Here is a 21414-nt window from a genome sequence, read left to right as displayed (position 1 = left end):
TAAAGAAATTTATAGATTAAATAATAATAATAAAATGAGTCACACAAATCAGTCAGCTTGGCGACAACTATTACGATATTTCTAACTCTTTTAAGAAATTATTGGATTTCCATTATTTCGTAATTAATCGACGTATCTACTTTAATCTTCATATAAATTTGTATGATACGTGGAGAAAATATATCTGGGTATGCGTATCTGTTAAAACTTTAAGAAATACATTGTAATTGGCACAGAATGTAGTCGATGGAATAATTATTTTTGGAATGCATTTTACAGCACTATCATAAAAAAAAGGATCTCCTGATCCATTATCTTAAAGAATTCATCTAAAGAACGCGACGACATTTGTTAGAAAATGGAAAGTAAATTTTCTAAAATATGTTATTTTATTGTTCATTTTTATGATCGTGTAAGAACATTCAGGAATTTTTCTAGCTTACGATAGCCAGAGGATCCTTTTATGAGTAATTGACATGGGTTTTCCAGCTTTCTCCTTGAAAATCTTACAAATAGTATAGTCACTTTATTCAAGGAAATAACGTTTCCGAATGTTCCGAGATACCCGCGAACAATAAAAAATCATCCCTTATCCTTCGGTATACACTTTTAAAAGGAAACTTGAATTTTTTTCTTCCATTTAATAGCAGAGACGATTTCGAATCTGTTACAATAATACTGTAAAAGGAAAATATATTTCCAAGGTCGTACCTAACACGAATCATGATGAGTCAGCATACAGATCATTCGAATTAATTCATTGCAGTGTGTTAATAAATTTAATCAATTTCTCGATGAATTCATCGTCACACAAATCGTCAGTTCACGTTATTATTACGGTCTTGAATCGACTAAACAAACTGAAACATTCTTTTCCTTCGTGTTTTTATTATCAAATAATCTTCAAGCCTTTATCAACTGCAAATGAAACGAGACGAGAAATTTCAATGAAAAGAAAACGTATCGTTAACGAAGAAAAATGTATCATTAACGACGATTAAATAAATAATTTAATTTTAATGTAATTTGAGAAGAAATAAAAAATAGAGGAAAAAAATAAGAAGAAAAAGAATGAATAAAAAGTCGAGATGGAATTTTTCCAAACGTAAGGCCATAAATAAAAGATTTACATAATACATAATTATACGAAAGCTCGTGTCCCGGTCGTTTAATTAATAAATCAATGCGAATCGTTTATATTTAATGTCAATACGTAAGAAAGATTGAAACGATATTAAATACATTCGTATATATATTTACGTAAATTGATTTTATCCTTTATTTTGTTTTCAAAGAACATTTCCTGAAATCATTTAACTCTGAGTTCGGTTACAAGAATAAATGTAATTATTTAATAAGTAATATAAATCAATGCATTGCCGAAGACATCACGCGGAAACTTTCTTTTACGGTGATAAACTCGTTCCCTACATTAGATCATCGAATCTTTGAAGATAATCGATAACGATAACGCAACAAGCATCGAACCATGTTATGAACTTCAAAATTGATGATTGTACGTTGAAGATCAGCAGAAGATTACCAGATTGCATGCTTGGTAAAAAAGATAGAATATTTGATTATTATGAAGAAAATTTGGGTCGACTTTTATTAGTAAATTTATTTCTTTTGAGAACATCAATATGCGCTGAACAAAGGAGATGATAGAGTAAGAGAAGAGAGAGAATAATGAGATGAATAATGAGATGAATAAACAAAGACTTGTCATCCACAGTACATTCGAATAACGTGTAAATAATCAAACAAGGTTATCATAAGGACTTTTAATATTAAACGATCTTCCTCGGAAATCTTATTAAGAATAAACTGTAGCACAGTTGCCGGTTCTACTCATTTGCGGCTAGTAGAAATTGTCGAAGAAATGAAATAATTATATTTTCACGTTTGAAATTAAAATTGAAAGAAGAAGAAGAGAAAAAAGAGAAAAAAGAGAAAAAAAACGAAATAGGATTTATTTAAGGATGTAAACGATCGATAAAGAGAACGAACAAGCTGATCAAATAATTCGAGATAAATTTGTGTACATTTGGATGAAAATAGTTGGAAGAAGTAATATTATAACGCTTACGTATTAAACGAAGAAAAAGAGAGAGAGAGAGAGAAAATATAAGGGAAATTAAAGAAAACAAAATAGTACGTCATACGTAAGAAGCGCATGACTACGAGAGACTGATAGGAGAAAACTCGTGACCGTAGGCTCGATAAAACACCGAGTACAATTTAATCGGCAGTAACTGGACATAAACGTGTTCAGTCCTTCGTCGACATGTCCAGGAACAAGAATTACGAAACATTCACCAACATCGACAACGCCGAGGAGAATCCTTTTCTCAAATCGTAAGTAAATCCAAAATAGAATTGTTGTCTAAATTATAATACTTAAACATTGTGTTCGATAATAGAAACATATAAGATAAGACAGGTGTACACTCTTTTATCAAATACAAATATATAAAAATACTTATACTTTTGAACGAGTTCAAAGATATATTTACGCGTCGATAATTATTATTGAGAATTAATTTTTTCTTTCAAGTCGAAATTATTTATCATTATGCGGTACACGAGTTAACAATTAGCAAATGAAATATAGAAAATTTCATATTTTACTATATAAGTAACAATTAGTGTTTTTACAATTAAACGTATGCGAAATTAAAAAATTTAATTCGATTGCTATTAACTTCTTGTCCGGAAAAAATAAGGAAAAAAATTAGCTCGTTCATCGAATAGATAGAATACATACAATCATTAGAGTCCGATGAAACTTTTTTCATAAATACGTAAGCATATTTCGGAGATAAAGAGAAAGAGAGAGAGATTATCTTCTCTCTTGCAGGATATATACATATGATATATACATAGTGAATTCGTCATCCACGAGTTCGATGATAACCGAGGGAACCCTGCTTCCTCTCTTCGATGATTAAATCTACTTCCGTTTGTTTAGTTCTTTAAACATAAATGGCCAAGAAAAAATCATTTATTGATATTTATTTTATTTCTATCAAAGATATAAACTATCTCTTTTCCTTCCCATTTATATGAATAATATAATGTATATTTAATAAAATTAATATATATATATCCAATTGAAATATATAATTATTTTTAATAAAATCCTTTATTTGAAAATAATATATTTTGAATAAGTTAGAAGAAAAAGATGATTTCTTTTATAAACAAAGTGCACGAAACTAAAAGTCAACCTCCAATAACCTTTTTATCGGATAAGATAACAATTTCTTTTCCTCTCTCTTTCTCTCTTTCTCTTTCTCTTTTTTATTTTATTTCGCGAACTCGCAAAAAAAAAAATTTGCTTCGCAATTGATTATAATAAAATACTAATAAATTGCTTAAACGAGAGAACGCAAGAAATAATTTTCATCGTTCGTAAATGTAACACGCCCGAAGATTATTGTTATTATTTCTTTTCTTTTTTACCGATAAAACCCCGTTAGCAAGTTTCTTATCGATTTTAAGACAGATTAAACTGAAACGCGCGAGACAATTTGTACTTTTTATTATGAATTATTTTAAATCTGCACGCAAACACGAGTAACAAATTTATTATTTTTTGCGCGAGTTGAAAAGTTTTCAGCCTCGACGGCAAAACAACTTTTATTCTTTTTTACTTAATTTAAAGGATAAAAAAAAACTTGATTTTTACATCAGGCTTGAAACTTTTCAACCCACCTACGTATTTAAATAAGTATGTTTAAATGTAAATATCTCGATAGATATGATTTTACGATAGATATGATTATCGATGGTACTTTGGACGATTGATTCTTCCCACGTTTAAATACACTTTTGTAGGCAATTACCAAACACACGCCTGTGACATTGTCAAAGCGTATAAAGCATATACTCCCCTAAGTGATAATTTTTGTCATTAGACTTTATCATCTGGAGCGATAGCAGACTGCGTCTGCGAGTCACTCGTGACTTTTACGATCTCGTCTTATTTTCAATTATTTTTTATCCAGTTCTTCTTTTTCGATAACGATATATTCGAAAAAAAAAAAAACAAAATTCTATTATAGAAACGAATGGTTTCTATGATTTCGAATGATCGATCGACTATATTTTATCGTCAAACGTTCCTCGTTGCATAACAAAATGAGAAAGAGAAAAATTAACGATACGATCTTTCGAAAAGAAAAAGATCCAAAAAAATCACGCCATTTTTGTCATTAACGATTTGCGTTAATAAATATTATAAGGTCAAAAGTTTGACTATATAGTTATATAAATTGACTATATAGTTAGAACAAATTACAAATGTTATGTTATAAATTTGTATGTAAAAAAAAAGAAATAAAATAAAAAGCAAGAAACAATAAAAATACAAAAAGATGTTGCATCGTGTGTTTCGACGAGTACTACTCGAGTCGATGAGTTTGAACGAATGACGAATTTCTTTCGTCATATTTTTGTTTTTTAATCGATTACGAGAGAATAACGTGTTCGAGTACACGTTCGATCCCTTGTACATCATCCACGATCACCCCCATAATAATAATCATAATATATATGAATATTGTCGAGACCCCCTTCCCTTCCCCGAAGAGTTAAAGTTTGAACTAGCGATCTGTTGTGCGCGCGCAACTTATTCGAAAAGAGAAAAAGAGAGAGAGAAAGAGGGGGAGGGGGAGGGAGGGAGGGAGAGAGAGAGAAAGAGAAAGAGAAAGAAAGAGAGAGAAAGAGAAAGATCGGTCGCATCGGCGTATAAATGTTTTCACACTCGGTTTCATGAAAGCATTCGCTTCGCGCAAGTCCTAGCATAAAGATTCCAAGTATAACTGTTGTCGTCGTCGTCGTCGTCGTCGTCCTCGTCACCATTGTGCATTATTTTTTGTGAAATTGAACGAAGACAAAACGATAAAGAAATTATTTAATAATCAATCGAGTCGGATAAATTTGTACTTTTTTTTTTTTTGTTCTTTCTATATATTTTCTTTCTTTCTTTAGTTTTTTAAACGAAAAAAATAATCAAACGCAAATGAATAACTGCTCATGGCAAAGAACTCTCGAAGGTTTTTATCAAATCGGTCGTACGATCGGTTATCGCGAGACTATTTGAAAGAAAATAAAAACGCTAATAATAAGTGACTAAAAGAAAATTATACGTTTCGAAGGATAAAGGTAGAACAAAAAGTTTCTTTTCTTCTTTCTTTTTTTGTGGCTAATTTTTTTCAAACGAGATAAAAAAGAAGAGAAGGAAGACGAAAGAAGAGGCAAAAGAAAACGCAGTCTTCTCGAAGGGTGATTTACACACATATATACATATTAATATATACACACGTATAAGTTATTTTATTAATTTCGTGATCATCGAACTGTGACATTACCGACCATACTTATATTATCTATATATATATGTGAGGTGATAATTTTTACATATTTACATATACTGTTCCTCGTTCGACTCTTTGTCTCTTCGTTGAGAAAAATAGGTGACAAGTGATCGTCTTAACGAAGAAAAAAAGAAGCAAAAGAAATATCAACGTCATGGCAGAGTGAGTGGTTTATATTTTCTTTTCCTTTTCATTTTATCGTTCGCTAGTTCTTTCTCTCTCTCTCTCTCTCTAAGAATATCTCTTAGCTCGCACGTGGTATTTACTCGCCGCACGCTAGATTCGAAGTTGAATTTGTAAACACGAGAAAAAGGCGCGCACGACGCTCTAAAATATCGAGTTTTGTTACCTACGATTCGAGATATTATACATTTGTTATTGTTAAAATGACGAATAAAAATGAAAATATTAAATAAGACATTTTTTGCCGAGTTCAATAAAATATCATTTTCTCGATTTATAGAATACATATCGCGAAAGATAAAAAGGAAAAACAAATCTATGAATAAATCTTGATAAAAATAAGAAGAAAAAAAATAGAAAAATAAAAAAGAAATAAGCAATCAAGCAAGGAAGAAAAGTTTGGAGACTGCCCGGCGCGCGGCAACGTGTTTATTCGAACTCGTTGGCTTTACGCCAAGGTTACGTTTAGTTTACGATTGTTTATCATTTTTCCTTTTCTCTTGATTAGTAATCGAGTTATTAATATACATTTCGTCGCGCGGGAAAATATCAAAACTTCCCTAAGAGATTGCCGAGTTTTCTTGTATTCGACGTTGACACAGACACAGATTTTCTATTTAAATTCTAACGGAAAAGAAAAAAGAAAAGGATTTTAGAAATAGAAGAAAGATGTTGATAGCTGATAAGATACACTTGTTTTCTCTCTTTCTTTCTCCCTCGAGTCTCTTTTTTCTCTTTCCATTTGATATCTATTTACCGTACATGATGCAATTTATCTATTAATATGCGTCCTCTAAGAGTGTCACTAACGAATGACCAAGCCAACAACTAACCAACCGTATATTTGAACTTTGCCGAGCAGTACTACTTTTGAAAAATACTTTTTAAAGATTATCTTTCTCTCAGCTGATCGTAGGAGATCATTATTGAAAACCACCAAAAATATCATACTTATAAATATTATCAAACGTTTCATTTATTCTTCTACATAAAAAATATATATATATATATACATATGCATATATTATGTTAGTACAATCAAAAAGAAAGATCCAATAGAACCGTAATAGCAATGCTAAAAAACACTTCCCACTTTGTAACTATTTATATTTTACTTACAAATCAACGCAAACAAATCTGTCAGCCTGTTATTACTATTATTATTATTATTATTATTTCATAGGATATCCTTCGGAATAAATTAATACGCGCACACGCGAAAACACGCGCATCACGTCACACATTAGAAACTGTTATCGTCGGTAATAAAAACTAATTGAAATTGAGAATTTAGAAAAAATATATTTAGAATAATTTCATTTCGAATATGTAATTAGCTGGTTCCCCATTTCAACGCGATAATAAATGAAAATGGTGATTGAAAGATATAAGAACAATCGTATTTTCGATTGCGTAGACAATGAACGACTTAAAAGAAGTTTAAAAATAATTCTCGAAGCACCGTGCCAGAATTCCCTGATCTCCTGCTTCATTATTCGCACGTGATTCTAGTTAACCTTTGCGAATACGAATACGAATGTGAAAAAAAAAAAAAAAAAGAAACGATGTAACTTTTCCAAGGCGTTTTGTTTATCCGTGGAAAAATTGTGACAAAAGAATGTTACGACGCGAAACGATAAATATGCATGTTTTCACTTATGAATATACAAAATTAAGCATAATATATACATATCTATATATGTATATAAGCTGTAAGATTTATCATTTTGCAAAAATGTTTAATGAATAGCTAGTCTATCTTAATTATAACTTCGGTAACTATTTTTTTTTTTTAAGGATAACGATGTACGAACGAAAGTCGATTTGTTGTAAATTTTAACAAATTTTTCGATTCCTAAATTGATCCTGTAATACTTACATTCGAAATTCGTTATCGCGATTCACTGTCGATTACAAAACGATCGGAGAATCGTAAAAGATAGTACTAGGGACAATGAATTCATCATCTCGATTTCGTTAGAAAAATATTCTTTTCTTTTATAAAAATAAAAATCACAAAGAGAGCTAAAAAGACAAAAGGAAAATCGTTAAATGATATCGCGTGACGAATGTGAGTCATGAAAAAAATAAAAAGTAGATAAAAATTTCTTCGTTTAATTATAAGAATTAAAAAACGATAAAATTTTGTCTCGAAAACTTGTAGAAAAAAAGAAAAGATAATACTGATTACATAGTAATTGTCATACGATATAAATGTTGTACCGTAACTTTCTGCAATTTACTTCGAATGTTTATTTCTAATATATTGGAATATATTATAATTTATATGTATGTTTGTTAAGCAATGGTCGTATAAAAGCAACTACACCTTTCATCGTCGATTTTCCACGTGATTGCAAATACTACTTTCAACGTGTTGCGAAAGTTATTTTTTCAATCTAATAAAATGACGATTAAGATGACAGATATATTATGATATTATAACTTTGCATCCCAACGTATTTATAAACATTTTGCGAAATAGTTTAGTAGTCACTAAGAAATCTTAGATTTGCGTTCGAATTTAAAAATAAAAAAGACAACTAACTAATTCTTCTTGAAGTTTCATTAGCGAGAGAGGTGATCAAAGTATTTTAGGGAGGATTTAGTTGAATAAACTTACATATAATGCAATCTATATGTTTGCAAGATAAAAGACTGATATCGATATGCGTTTAATTTATTACACTCTCTATAATAGATAAAAAAAATATTAAAAAGAAATAAAATTAATATCAAAGACTTGCAGCGCGTATCAACGCATTATTCTCCTTTTAAAAATCGATTAATTTTTATTACAAAATTTATTACAAGAGAAATAATATAAAGAAGGAAAAAACAGATGAAGTATTATCCGCAGATGATCAGCTACACCCATATGCACATACATTTTCTTATTTGTAATCGATCAATTTCTCGTGGAACTTTCTCAATTGACATCGAATCTGCCTTTCACACGACTATCTTCTCTAATGAAATGAAACAAGTAAGAGTTCATTTTCCTTAAATAATTATCATTATTGAATTTTCTATAACTCACTCCCATGGATTATATTTGGTTGAATAAATGAAAGAAGACGTTTTAGAATAAACGAATTGTTCCAAGTCGTACGCTCTAATTTGCATCATGTAATGGTATCAGTATGTATGTTAGAAAAGAGTGAATTTTTATTGAAAATAGTATCGCGTTTACTTGTTTCGACAAAAGTCAATCCTTGAAAATAGTCAATTAAACATATTAATAATTGATCGGCAATTGGTCAATTTTATGTAAATACGACGATAATGCCTTTTCGAAATTTTATCATTATTCGTTTTCGGGCAAAGAACACTAATTTATAACATAAGAGAAAATCAAATTCGGGTCAAATTTATTTTAGTGTTCACGAAACGGGCCAAACTTCGAAACTAACGAGCTCGAATAATCCCTACGACAGTGTGATTTCGACGATATTAATTTGATTACAGCAACAACAACAACAACAACAAAAAAGAAGAAAAAAATAAATAAATAATAAATTTATATTAATTTTTAATTTTTTATATTCGTGTGTGTTTTTCATATTTCCAGAAAAATGTCAAATTCAAACGATGCTGAGAGGACGTCGTTGGTAGACTCAGCATTGTTACCAAAAACTCAATCAACCACGGATGATGGGAAAATGAATTCAACGGCAAATATTACAAACAATGACCCAGAAAGTGCGAAACCCATTGACAAAGGTAGTGCCGTAAGGCAAGTTCTAGCAGCATTGGTCGCTCAACTAGGAACAATTAACACCGGAATGACCTTTGGCTTCTCGGCCATAGCACTTCCTCAACTTCAAGAAGCTAATAGTACAATTCCAATTGTTCAAGGATCGTCGGAAGAATCTTGGATAGGTAAATAATTAATATAATATAATAGAAAATGATTGTGTGTGTGTGTGTGTGTGTGTGTGTTGGCAAATAAGTTGAGTAAACGGAATGTTGAAATTGAAATTGAATTAAAAATAAAATAAATATTTTGTACTTTTTTTTAGCTAGCATGTCGTCCATTGGTACTCCAATCGGTTGCTTAGCATCAGGATACATGATGGATATGTTTGGAAGAAAGAGATCCTTAATTATCACTGAAATTCCAGCGTTACTTGGTTGGATATTAATCGCAGCTGCAACCGATATTCGCATGATCTATGCTGGAAGATTCTTTGTTGGACTTGGATCTGGTATGGTGGGTGCACCAGCTCGAGTCTATGCTAGTGAAGTGACTCAACCACATCTTAGAGGAATGTTAACAGCAATGTCGAGCGTTGGTGTTAGTACGGGTGTTCTGATAGAATACGCTCTTGGAAGTCTCCTATCGTGGAATATTTGCGCGGCCATCAGCGGAATTCTTCCGCTTGCTGCTTTAATACTAATGTTCATATTTCCGGAAACTCCGTCTTATCTAATATCTCGAAATAAGCCGGATAAAGCGAGAAAAGCTTTGCAACAATTCCGTGATAATAACTACAACATTGATCAAGAAATGGAAACATTGGAACAGTTCTCCAATAAGAATAATCTCAAACGATTAACTGGATTCCGTGAAATCGTTAGTGCACTTCTTAAGCCTAATGCTCTTAAGCCATATGCTTTGCTCTTTTTATATTTTTTGATTTACCAATTTTCCGGTACGAACGTGATAACATTTTATGCGGTTGAAATTTTCAACGATTCCGGAACAACGATAAATAAATATTTGGCTGCGGTCATTTTGGGTATAGTAAGATTGGTTTCTACCATAGTTGCTTGCATCGCGTGTAGACGTTCCGGTAGAAGAGCACTTACCATGGTGTCCTCCGTGGGTTGTGGTCTATCTATGATCGGATTAGGTAGTTATATGTGGTTAAAGGAATATTGGGTAATTAATCATTTACCATTTGTTGCTACCTGGATACCAGTATTTTGTATATTTTCGTACACAGTCACATGTACCCTCGGATTCTTAGTCATTCCTTGGATAATGATCGGTGAAGTATATCCCGTACAAGTTCGAGGTATTATCGGTGGTTTAACGACAATGACCGCTCATTGTTTCATTTTCGTAGTTGTAAAAACGTATCCCTTCCTTGCAAGTGCACTCACGAGGCATGGTACTTTTATTCTTTATGGTTGTATTTCATTATTCGGTACAATATACTTTTATATATGTCTTCCCGAGACCAAAGGTAAAACTCTTCAAGAGATAGAAGACTACTTCTCTGGAAGAAGCAATAGTTTGTACACAGGAAGAATGCGTAATAGTCCACAAGTATTAGAAATTAAAAAGGGCCAGATTTTACCTTAATGGTGCTGATCAATTTCATTTTATCTAAAAACAACGTTAACGCGTGTAAGGTCCTACAATTGGTATATCGTATGGTGCTAATGATTATTTCAACTATTAACATATTCGATTTTCATTATTATTTTTCTTTTTTTTTTTTTCATTTTTTAACAAAGTCTAGTGTTGCTAATACAACTAACAATAAGAGTTGACTTATTGCTTAGTATCGAGGTGCCTTATATTCGAACTGTGATCCATTTCTTTCGATTTCCATCGATTTTTCGAGAAATATATTAGAATAACTAATACAATCTTTCACAACTTTTATAACAGATAATACGATATTTCATTTTCATACAGATTTTATTTTCTATATCTCCAGTTGTTTTTAATATTTCAATAGCTTTTTCAATGGCCTTTTTCAATCCGTCTTATTCATTAATACTATACGCATGTATATATTATGTATCTAATTTATTTTAATTTTATTTGTATAATTCTCTGCATCATTACATTTTATTGCACTTGTATATTACTCGCAAGCAAATATAACTTTTTTTCATTTTTAATCTTTTACGAATTTTTCATACACAAATTAAAAAATGTAACGAATATAATATGAAAAGAAAACAATTTCCGATGTTATTTATTATTATAAAACAGTAGATATAACTTTGACCAAAAAACAAATTAATAAAAAGTAAGCATTGCTTTTAAAAAACCGCGTGGAGCAATTGGAGTATCCAAAAGACTTAAACAAATCTAGCCAAAATGACTCTTATTGTGTATTTGTAAATAGGATAATTAATTTTGTAGATCTATATGTTGTATGTATTCGTTGATAAGAACAGGTGCAGATATATTTATTAGAATCGATATCGTTAACTTTATATGTACGGTTTAAATACAAAAATTATAATGCTTTTTAAATAAGTTAGAAATATTTTTAATACAATATAATAATAAGCGCAATAACCGCGAAAATCTTTGTAAATACGTACAACAAAATTATTCAAAGGTACTATTTAAGGAAAAAAAGAAAAGGAATGCCTTCGAAAGACATTTACTATTATTTCTAATAAACATATTCCTACATATTATCGATATGTGTACAATTAAAGAAAAGGTGCTATTTATTATATATGATATAGTATTATTTTATAGTATAATGCATACATATAAACGACTAATATGTGACCATGGAATAAAGATAATTCTCTAGATGGTTCTCTACAAAAAAACGTCGTATACGAACGTAAAGTCTTTAAGGTCGTGGCAGATTTGGACAAATTTTATTTCTTTAATATAGCTATAATTAATTAGTTTCACACATAGGTACAGATAAGAAATCCTTTGATATTTATCGTTTACTATATATACCATTCAATTTGTTATCTTTTTACATAAAATGAAATATTTAATTCTAATTTACATGTCGCTTATACAAAGTACTCCTCAAGAAATAATAAGACGCGAGCGACTTAACTTTTTTTTTACAAAACAGAAAAAATACAAAGATTTGTCTATGAAATTTCTTGTTATACTTTATTCTATATCCTTGTATACTTTGTATTTAAACGTAAAGGTAAGCATCGTTGAATTAAATTTTCATTTGAAAAATGAAGTTAAGTCAAGTGTATTTATTTATAATGTAAATGAATTTTTACAAAGTCAACTTAGGTATATTCTTTCTGTCTTCCTTTTTACGTTTGATATCTTCGATAAATTTCTTAATTACTTCTCGAGGTAATACTTCACCTCTAAATGTTCTTGGTACGAACTCTTTATCGAGTTCTCCTAATCTCTCATTGACATATTTTGCAGCGTCAAAACTTTCTGCCTGTTTTATGAGTGCGATTTGCTCGGTCTGGAAAGCTCGTTCCCTCAATAATTCCCTTTTTTGTTTTATTCTTCTCCAATAAAATTGCATTTTCTTTCTAAGCTTCCTACGCTGATGTTTCTTCATTTTTTTTCGTCTTATGATTATCATTCTTACAGCTTGCTTCTCAATGACATTCTCCATTGTAGGCAATTCCATAGATTTATTTGAAACAGGTAAATCACGCCAAATGGGTAAATATCTATTTGGATTTTCTATTTTGGATATTCCAGTAATAGGTCTATCAATGATATTTTTATGTACATAATTATTCACCGGTAATTCAAAATCAATATTTAACGTTCTTGGTGCAAACTTGATGTTAAGATTGAAATTAGTTTTAAATATATCGCCATTATTGTTACGAGACAATGAAACAATATTAATTTGTTCCTTGTCTAAAATAGCTTCGTGTTTAAAATAACGTCTTGCAGGAAATATACCTAAAAAATAACAATTGTTCAAAATTCATTCTATTTATGAAAGGGAAAATTTGTAAGTTGTATAAGTTACAAATTTATTGCATTATGTAGAATCCTTGATGAAATGATGATTATTACTAGCATTAAAAGTTCACAAAAGGAAAAAATTCTACAATATCGTGTAATTATTTTTTTAACTTAAAATATTACTATGCGTAAAAAATACTTATTCAATAATAATCTGGCAAAGTTTTGAATTAACTTTAAGGTTAGGTCATTTTACTCTATTTAATTTTCTCTTTTCATAATTAATAAATAGAACCGTCAATGTTATACATACCACGTGGATTAATAGTTAGTCTTCGAATTGCGGTGCATAATATATTGGCAGCCATAATATTTATTAAATTCTTTCATTTAATAACAAATTCGAGTTGCAAACTCGAAACGCGACGCACCATAACACATTTGCTCGATAGTGACATGCGCAGTAACGAATAATATGTTAATATATTAAAGTATTGTTTGTTAAATTGTAAAAAATTAGAATCCACTTATATATGACGATAAATAATCCTAATGATCCTAGTGATTTAAACAAAATCTTATATTTTAATAATTAAAATATTAATGTTTCTCTCTCTCGACAAATTTCCACCAGTTGTAAAAAGAAGTAAAACTAAAATTGTAAATGTTAAATAATATCGACTTTCGATACGATTTAATTATTTTTTTCCATTATTCGATTTCTCATGAATTAGTAAAAAGTAAGAAAGGAAAGAGGATATTATATTTATTTTGGTGGCAGTTTATTAAAGATTATTTTTGTTGCTATCGCTTGTATTAGCTTAACTATTACAATAATTATAATAATTCCGGGGTGTATTTTAAACTTAAAATAATGATAAAAAAAATATTTTAATCCATACGTGTCTTAATGGTTCTCGTAGTGACTTTATCTTTTTCGCTATAACAAAAATAAATATTATAAGATCTATTTAGTATCGAAAAGAATTATCTATATATTTTTAAATACTTACATAATATGGACAATAGCACCCCAACCAGATATTGCATCTCTGTCAAATGCATTGACTAAAGCTTGACTAATTGTTTCAAAAAGATCATCTGCTTCCAAATTAGGCTCGTACAATGATTCACACATACCATATAATTGTTCCGTACATGTTCCACCTACTACAAAATCATCTGGTATGTTTAAATCACCTAGCAGATCCATATTACAAATAAATGGTTCAAATGTAACAGGATCCAAACCAGCGACAACTGGTTCTATAAAATATGGCCCGAACCTTCTTTCGTACAATAGATTTGATATCATAGCAGCGAAAGTTTTAGGATGAATCTTTCTATTTTCCTTAAGTTCATATAAATTTAAGCGAAAACGCAGTCTCTCCATCACCGTTTGGCTATCGGTACTGAGTCCAGGAAGTCCTACGTATAAATGAGGACCCATTTCATATATTTTTTGAAAGTCACAAGTTATGGTTTGTGCTTGAATACCAAATCTACGATCGGCAGCTATTGCCACACAATTTTTTCCTTTCATAGCAATTATTGCTCCACCATTGTATGCGAGTATACTCTAATAACAAAAACAGATTGATTCTCTTTATAAAATAATGTGATAACAACACGAAAAAGTATTTATTAACAAACTATCTTTAAACAATCTAAAAAATATTATTTAAGTGAATAGACAAAATATGTACAACATAATAAAATATTATATTTTACAATAAATTACTGAAAATATGCAATGTCATCTGTAATTTGGAAAGAAACAAAATTTTCAACAAATTGACAAATTAATTGTCTTTCATTTTAATTGAACATAGAAATATAAAAGAAATCATTTTAATAAAAGTATATTTACCATTTTTAATAGTATAAATTAATATTATTTTTGAAAATCAACACGAGTCTTTTCCAGAACCGGAAATATAGTACTGCATCAAACCGTGAACATAAACAAAGTCTTACACAGATGTACTATCTTATATCCAAGTATCAAAAATGCACCATCAGTGTCGTTCCTAACGAGTTTTTTATTTTCATTCAAAATTTCAACTCAGTCGATGAATAATGTTTAACATATCAATGGTATCCCATGTAAATTAAATATCAATTATATATATAGTAGTTTTAACTAAATGTTACGTATAGTAAAAATATATTACACACACACACATATATATATATATATATATATATACGTATACTATATACTGGCATTTGCTTTGAACAGATCAGAATTTACTAAAATCCGTCATATTGAATTTATTTTGCGCGCGCAATTCAATACGAGTATTTAACTCAATGATTTCTAAAGAGAAAAATGAAAAAAATAATAATATTCGTGAAGAGTTTTGGAAAATAATGCTACTACAAATACATTTACTTGTAATTGAAAAATCGCAAATATATAAAAACATAAACAAAGCAACAAGTTAATAGGACAATAGAAATATAGAAACGTGAAAAATGGCGGGCGATAGAGGAACTGCATTTGCTATATAAAGTTTTTCCATAGCATCCAGTCATGACAGTAGAGTAGCCCATCTATTTTCTTCCCTTTACTATTCCTCCAAAGATAGCCAGAAAGTCGAAAGTTAAAAGGAAAAAAGTATGGCTGTGCGATGTTATTGAGAGATTTGTGAGCGAGAAAGAGAAAAAGAGAGAGTGTGAAAGAGAGAGAGAGAGAGAGAGGGAGAGGGAGAGAGAGAAAGAAAGAGTCGTCTAGAAAATATCTCGCGTACGTTTAGTCGCGTTAATAACGGCATTATAGAAAAGAAATTTGTTTTAGCATTTGTTTGATTATAGTGAAAAGGAGATATAAGTGGATAAAAGAGAAGAAATAATAAAACAAGGACGAGAAATAGTGTTCTTCGAATTAAAGATAAATAAATATGCGTTCGTTCATCGCAGAATACTGCAAGTGTCATGCATTTTGCAACAGGGAATGACTCGCGATACGCCAAAAATAAGCGGCCCATAACAGGTCCGTCGCTGTGATGGCTGAAATCGATGAAAGATCATTGAGTTAATCGAAAGGATTCGCGCTCTTTACTCCCCTTTGACTTTTTGGTTAGTGGCCTCGATCTCGCGAACATCTGGATTGTGTAAAGTAGAGTCAGCTGTAACTCGCATTATATATACATATATACATATATGAGTGTGTGTGTGTGTGTGATGCGCGTGCATTAAAGATTCCAATTTTTCATCGTTTAATTACACTTTTTCTTTTAACTAAGGAACCCAAAATTATTGGTGGGAAATCATCAATTAGTGTGCGTCAAACGATCATCGACTTTGTGTATCAATCGAACATTCGATTTATTCCATAGTTATTATATATATATATATATATATATATATATATATATATATTTTGGGTTGTTTTTTTTTTTTGTATTGTCATGTTATCTTAAATCAATATTAATTAGAAATAATTCCAGGGATCCTAGATATAACGAAGTATATTTAATTGGATTGAAGATAAAAATTAGAATGGCCATGAAAAATTTCTTATATTTATATGTACGCCGTGTATTTCACTTTTATATATTATTTTTAAGCGTTAACACGTTATACACAAAACACGCAGACAAAGCCTTCTACGCTCAGACTGTCAGACTATAAATTGAAGATTATTCTTGGAATATATTTTAAGACCTTGGCTTTAAGAATCTATAAACAAAGAACATTGATATTGTAGAATGTTACTCTTATTTCACTTTCTCTTCAAACTGAACGATCCGAGGATCATAGTAAACAAATAACTTATACTGTTCTCGTATTTCAGGATTGTGATATTAGGAATTAAACCTAAGACAAAGTTTATATAAGTAGTTACTGATTTATTAATATTCCAATTGGGGTACTCGTTGACCGTGGATCAAGAAAAAGGATGTCACTAAAACCCAAGCGAGTAGATTTCACAAGAACCTGGGACGTTTTGCAAGAAACTGTTAAAGGAGTAATAACCTTGGCTAACGTCCCACGTGCTACATGGAACGACAGATTCAGGTAAGTCTCAGTAAATGAAAAGAAATATATTTCTAAATAAATGAATTTGATGGAAGAAATTTGATTGCAGCGATGTATATTCCTTGTGCGTTGCGTATCCAGAACCATTGGCAGATAGATTATACAATGAAACAAAAAGGTTTTTGGATAATCATGTTTCTCAATTATTAACAAAAGTTCGTGCTCAAGGTGAAACTGGTTTGCTTCAGGCTTACCATCGAGCCTGGACAGAATATTCGCAAGGCATAAACTATCTACATTGTCTGTATTTATATTTAAATCAACAACACATTAAAAAGCAGAAATTATCCGAAGCAGAGCTTTTTTATGGCTGTTCTTCTGCTATGTCAGCCGATTGTCAAGAGCAGATGGAAATCGGTGAATTGGGCTTAGATATCTGGAAGAAAAAAATGATAGCGCCGCTTAGAAAGTCTCTTGTCGCTCTTGTCCTAGAAAGTATTAACGCAGACAGGATAGGGGAGGCACCGCCTGCTACAACCGATGTGATTTGTGGAGTGATACAGAGTTTTGTGCGGGTAGAAGAATACAAAGTGAAAGGACAATTAGATGTAAGAGAATATATTTTATATTATAATATAAACTATACTTTCATCGTTAAATAACTGAAACTTTATATAATGATGATATTAATTAGATGTATCAAGAAATATTTGAAAAACCATTTTTGGAAACTACCGGAGAATTTTATGCGAGAGAAGCGTCCGAATTGTTGCAACAATCTGATGTTACCCGTTACATGGAAAGAGTTTCCTGGCGACTTAATTTAGAAGAACTTCGCACTTACAAGTTTCTTCACAGTAGTTCAATGCCCAAAGTACGTTTCTTTTTTTACGTTTTTTCTTTCTTTCTTTCTTTCCTTAATTAATAATAGAAACGAATGAATAAATAAATTATAAATGCCAGAAATTATCAAATGGTAATTTTTATAGGTAAGTCAATGTTGTGAAGAAAAAATGGTAGCTGCGCATCTTTCTTGGTTACACGCGGAAGCAGAAGCAATGATACAAAACGAACGCAAATGGGACTTAAAATTACTCTATGCTTTATTAAGGCCATTACCATCCGGATTAGCTCCGCTCGTACAAAAATTTACTCAACATATCACGCAGCAGGGATTACAGGCTATTGGTCCGTTACAAGGTGAAAATGTAAGATTAAAAAGATTTTAGTTAAATATAAATATATTCACATTGGTTTTTGGAAAAATGTTATTAAAGAAGGCATGGAAGAAATTCGATAAACAAATTTTCCTTATTTTAGGTATACACTCAATTTGTAGAAAGCATACTGGACGTGCATACTAAATATTCCTTATTAATTGGAGAAGTATTCAAAGGAGATCAAGCTTTTATAAGTGCTCTCGATAAAGCGTGTTCGGCTGTCGTCAATCATAGACCAGTTCCACGCCAACCAGCTCGAGCACCCGAACTCGTACGTAATCATTATTTTCTTCTTTCATTGAAAGGAAATAAAATCTGGAACCGTTTGATAAAGTTAAGTTAACGATTACGTTTTTCACGCAGCTTGCCAAATACTGTGACTCACTTCTAAAAAAGTCTGCTAAAGTTGCATCGGAAGGCGAAATCGAGGAAAAATTGGGACGATCCATAACTGTGTTCAAGTACGTCGATGACAAAGATGTTTTTCAAAAGTTTTACGCTCGTATGTTGGCTAGGAGATTGATACACCAACAATCTCAATCAATGGATGCGGAAGAGGCCATGATAGATCGTTTAAAACAAGCTTGCGGATATGAATTTACGAATAAATTACATCGTATGTTTACCGACATGTCAGTATCAACAGATTTAAATGCGAAATTTACAGCCAGTCTCCGAGAAAGAGATGCGGATAATCAATTAGGCATTGGATTTGTGGTATACGTATTACAAGCTGGAGCGTGGCCTTTAGGTTTGCCAACTTCGCCTGGGCCTTTTCACGTTCCACAACAATTAGAAAAATCTGTACAGGCCTTTGAATCTTTTTATCACGCGCAATTTAGCGGTCGAAAATTGACCTGGTTGCATCACTTGTGCCAAGGAGAATTAAAATTTAATTATTTGAAGAAACCATATTTAGTGACAGTGCAAACGTATCAGATGGCTTTGCTACTTCTTTTCGAACAGTGCGATGCTATACAGTGTAAAGAAGCAGCGGCTTCGTTACATTTATCCCATGATCAATTAGTAAAACACGCCGTGAGTCTCGTTGATTGTAAAATTTTGAAGAAATCAACTGAGGGAGATTTGGAAGAAGACACGATTCTTTCACTTAATTTCGATTATCACAATAAAAGAACCAAGTTCCGCGTTACTGCGGCTTTGCAACGCGATGCACCTCACGATGCTGAGGCAACGCATCGTAGCGTTGACGATGATAGAAAATTGTACCTGCAAGCATCTATAGTTCGTATAATGAAAAGTCGAAAACTTTTGAGACATAATCAACTTTTACAAGAGGTAAGAGATTTGCCAAAAGAATAATATATATAATTCTTATTTAATAACTATAAAGAACATTTATAAAAGGGAAGATTTGATTACAGGTACTTGGTCAGTCCAAAGTTACTTTTGCGCCCTCCATTGGCATGATCAAAAAGTGCATCGAAGCGTTGATAGACAAGCAATACATCGAACGTACTCCAAACAGTGCCGATGAGTACTCCTATGTTGCGTAACCTTATCGCGAAAGGCATCACTAATTTATTTTCCCGGGATGTTCCCTTTTTCCTACGGTTTATCATCATTCTAACGTTAATACAGATTTGAATTTGGAAGATTTTATTTTATTCATAATATATTCTTTTTCAATATATAGAATCTCAAACAGATAAAATCTATAGTAATGCTTTATGGTCTATCTTAATGTCATTTCGAAAATCAAAGGGAGCATCTTGAATCGCTTATGTGCTCCTAAATTGAGCGATTAATATCTTAGTCGATTCCTTGACTTGTAATATATGCACATCGAATAAAGAGGATGTTATTTTAAGTCAGAGTTAAGAATTACTTATATTGAGAATTAGCAAATGTAGCATCTCACATCGGTAACTTTATTAATTATTATCATTAACTTAATTTTATTATTCTTCCTAAATTTATAATGGCTATTAATATCTTTTATTGCATTTTCTTCATACGAAGGCTTATTAAAAGACAAAATTTTAATTATAAGCCTTTTCTTACAAAATCTATATAACAGTACTCAAAATACATTGTTTCTTTATCTATTATCTGGATAACTCTTGTCAGTCTCTAGTTACTTTTGAGACACATTCGAGGTACCTTTTTTGGTCCACTTAATTCCATCTTAATAATATATTGCACAAAATACAATACATTTTTCTTTGATTAATTGTATTGCTGCACTTATATAAGATTATTTTAATTATTTTAATTGAAGAGCATTATGTAGATTGGTGTTTTCGAATTAGGAAACTACGAGATTTTTTTTTTTCTTCTTTTTTTTACTTGCCAGTAGTTTGCATCATTAAGAACGCGATGTTTTCAGTTGTAAAAGCTCAGGATCTAGTAATGGATTGTCATCCGTTTCTTGTTCCGGTGGCTTATTCATACCATTAACTACAAGAGGAGAAGCTGTGGCTGTGTTGCTATAAGGTGAAAAGCCAGCCCACTCCATACCAAGGTAAATAGGTGGTGGACTGCCTAGCGGTGGTTCCAGTAATAAATGATCGGATTGCTGTTGCTGTTGCACTTCTTGACAATCCGACGAAGGAAGATAAGATGTTAGGTGAGTTGCAACTTTACACTGCTTCTCCTGTTTTCGCCATTTAGCTCGTCTATTTTGAAACCATACCTACGCGTAAAAGAAATATTTTTAAATGATATATAATAAGAATATAAAATGGATAGATAATTGATATATTTTACGTTTTTCCAGAAAAGTACTTATACGATATGATTTACAAGATGTTTGGAAGCAACACTACCTGAACCCTAGCCTCAGTTAATTTTATCCTTAGGGCAAGTTCCTCTCTGAAGAAAACATCAGGATAATGTGTCTTTTGAAACGCTCTTTCTAATTCTTCTAATTGAAAATTCGTAAAAGTGGTACGATATCTTCTTTGCTTTCTTTTGCCAGTTCCTCCGGACGATTGTCTATCTTCGTTCCCAGAATTTGGCGAAAAATCGTATGCTGTGTACACAAATGTAACAAATCTAATTCACA

General features: G+C 31.1%; 5 protein-coding genes across 10 annotated transcripts in view; 2 read left to right on the top strand and 3 right to left on the bottom strand.

Moving 5' to 3' along the window:
• Positions 1-2242: 2242 nt before the first annotated feature.
• Positions 2243-11093, top strand: LOC122526607 (facilitated trehalose transporter Tret1-like). Of its 2 annotated transcripts, XM_043650141.1 has the most exons (5): positions 4791-5289; positions 5481-5543; positions 9136-9446; positions 9587-10877; positions 10950-11093. In XM_043650141.1, the coding sequence occupies exons 2-4, from the start codon at positions 5536-5538 to the stop codon at positions 10873-10875; spliced, it is 1608 nt and encodes a 535-aa protein (XP_043506076.1). In that variant the 5' UTR covers positions 4791-5289; positions 5481-5535; the 3' UTR covers positions 10876-10877; positions 10950-11093. The 2 variants fall into 2 exon arrangements, with proteins under 2 accessions (XP_043506075.1, XP_043506076.1); XM_043650140.1 differs by lacking the exons at positions 4791-5289; positions 5481-5543 and adding an exon at positions 2243-2358.
• A 1024-nt stretch (positions 11094-12117) lies between these two features.
• On the bottom strand, positions 12118-13814 carry LOC122526610. Its single transcript, XM_043650144.1, has 2 exons — positions 13496-13814; positions 12118-13176 (listed from the first exon to the last, which is right to left on the bottom strand). Exons 1-2 carry the CDS (start codon positions 13548-13550, stop codon positions 12518-12520), a joined length of 714 nt encoding a protein of 237 aa, XP_043506079.1. The 5' UTR covers positions 13551-13814; the 3' UTR covers positions 12118-12517.
• Positions 13815-13977: 163 nt separating this feature from the next.
• Positions 13978-15162, bottom strand: LOC122526611 (proteasome subunit beta type-3). Its single transcript, XM_043650145.1, has 3 exons — positions 15053-15162; positions 14196-14761; positions 13978-14122 (listed from the first exon to the last, which is right to left on the bottom strand). The coding sequence occupies exons 1-3, from the start codon at positions 15053-15055 to the stop codon at positions 14074-14076; spliced, it is 618 nt and encodes a 205-aa protein (XP_043506080.1). The 5' UTR covers positions 15056-15162; the 3' UTR covers positions 13978-14073.
• Positions 15163-15653: 491 nt separating this feature from the next.
• Positions 15654-20217, top strand: LOC122526284 (cullin-2). Of its 5 annotated transcripts, none has more exons than XM_043649598.1 (8): positions 15654-15802; positions 16982-17205; positions 17276-17774; positions 17861-18040; positions 18156-18374; positions 18487-18657; positions 18750-19685; positions 19772-20217. In XM_043649598.1, exons 2-8 carry the CDS (start codon positions 17087-17089, stop codon positions 19901-19903), a joined length of 2256 nt encoding a protein of 751 aa, XP_043505533.1. In that variant the 5' UTR covers positions 15654-15802; positions 16982-17086; the 3' UTR covers positions 19904-20217. The 5 variants fall into 5 exon arrangements, with proteins under 5 accessions (XP_043505533.1, XP_043505532.1, XP_043505530.1 ...); XM_043649597.1 differs by having other exon boundaries at positions 15654-16177; XM_043649595.1 differs by having other exon boundaries at positions 15654-16263.
• Positions 20218-20671: 454 nt separating this feature from the next.
• Positions 20672-21414, bottom strand: part of LOC122526286 (homeobox protein ARX-like) — a 1773-nt gene continuing 1030 nt past the window's right edge. Inside the window, exons 2-3 of the mRNA XM_043649600.1 lie at positions 21176-21381; positions 20672-21042 (exon numbers count right to left, since the gene is read on the bottom strand). Of these exons, the coding sequence (XP_043505535.1) occupies positions 20716-21042; positions 21176-21381 (533 nt within the window). The 3' untranslated portion in view covers positions 20672-20715. The remainder of the gene's footprint in view (positions 21043-21175; positions 21382-21414) is intronic.

This window comes from Polistes fuscatus, unplaced genomic scaffold (assembly GCF_010416935.1).
Source record: "Polistes fuscatus isolate 324 unplaced genomic scaffold, CU_Pfus_HIC Scaffold11, whole genome shotgun sequence".
NCBI classification, from domain to species: Eukaryota; Metazoa; Arthropoda; class Insecta; order Hymenoptera; family Vespidae; genus Polistes; species Polistes fuscatus.
Note: the sequence above shows the minus strand (reverse complement) of the source record. Positions and strands in the feature narration are given on the sequence as shown.

What these genes read in the sequence shown, in the direction of transcription:
- LOC122526607 (XM_043650140.1), top strand. Translation starts at nt 2,288, where the DNA reads ATGTCCAGGAACAAGAATTACGAAACATTCACCAACATCGACAACGCC. An exon ending in GAGAATCCTTTTCTCAAATC is followed by an intron (nt 2,359 to 9,135) that starts GTAAGTAAATCC and finishes TCATATTTCCAG; the next exon opens with AAAAATGTCAAATTCAAACG. An exon ending in GTCGGAAGAATCTTGGATAG is followed by an intron (nt 9,447 to 9,586) that starts GTAAATAATTAA and finishes ACTTTTTTTTAG; the next exon opens with CTAGCATGTCGTCCATTGGT.
- LOC122526610 (XM_043650144.1), bottom strand. Translation starts at nt 13,550, where the DNA reads ATGGCTGCCAATATATTATGCACCGCAATTCGAAGACTAACTATTAAT. An exon ending in ACTAACTATTAATCCACGTG is followed by an intron (nt 13,177 to 13,495) that starts GTATGTATAACA and finishes GTTATTTTTTAG; the next exon opens with GTATATTTCCTGCAAGACGT.
- LOC122526611 (XM_043650145.1), bottom strand. An exon ending in GGTGCTATTGTCCATATTAT is followed by an intron (nt 14,123 to 14,195) that starts GTAAGTATTTAA and finishes TTTTTGTTATAG; the next exon opens with CGAAAAAGATAAAGTCACTA.
- LOC122526284 (XM_043649598.1), top strand. Translation starts at nt 17,087, where the DNA reads ATGTCACTAAAACCCAAGCGAGTAGATTTCACAAGAACCTGGGACGTT. An exon ending in AAGTGAAAGGACAATTAGAT is followed by an intron (nt 17,775 to 17,860) that starts GTAAGAGAATAT and finishes GATATTAATTAG; the next exon opens with ATGTATCAAGAAATATTTGA. An exon ending in GTCCGTTACAAGGTGAAAAT is followed by an intron (nt 18,375 to 18,486) that starts GTAAGATTAAAA and finishes TCCTTATTTTAG; the next exon opens with GTATACACTCAATTTGTAGA.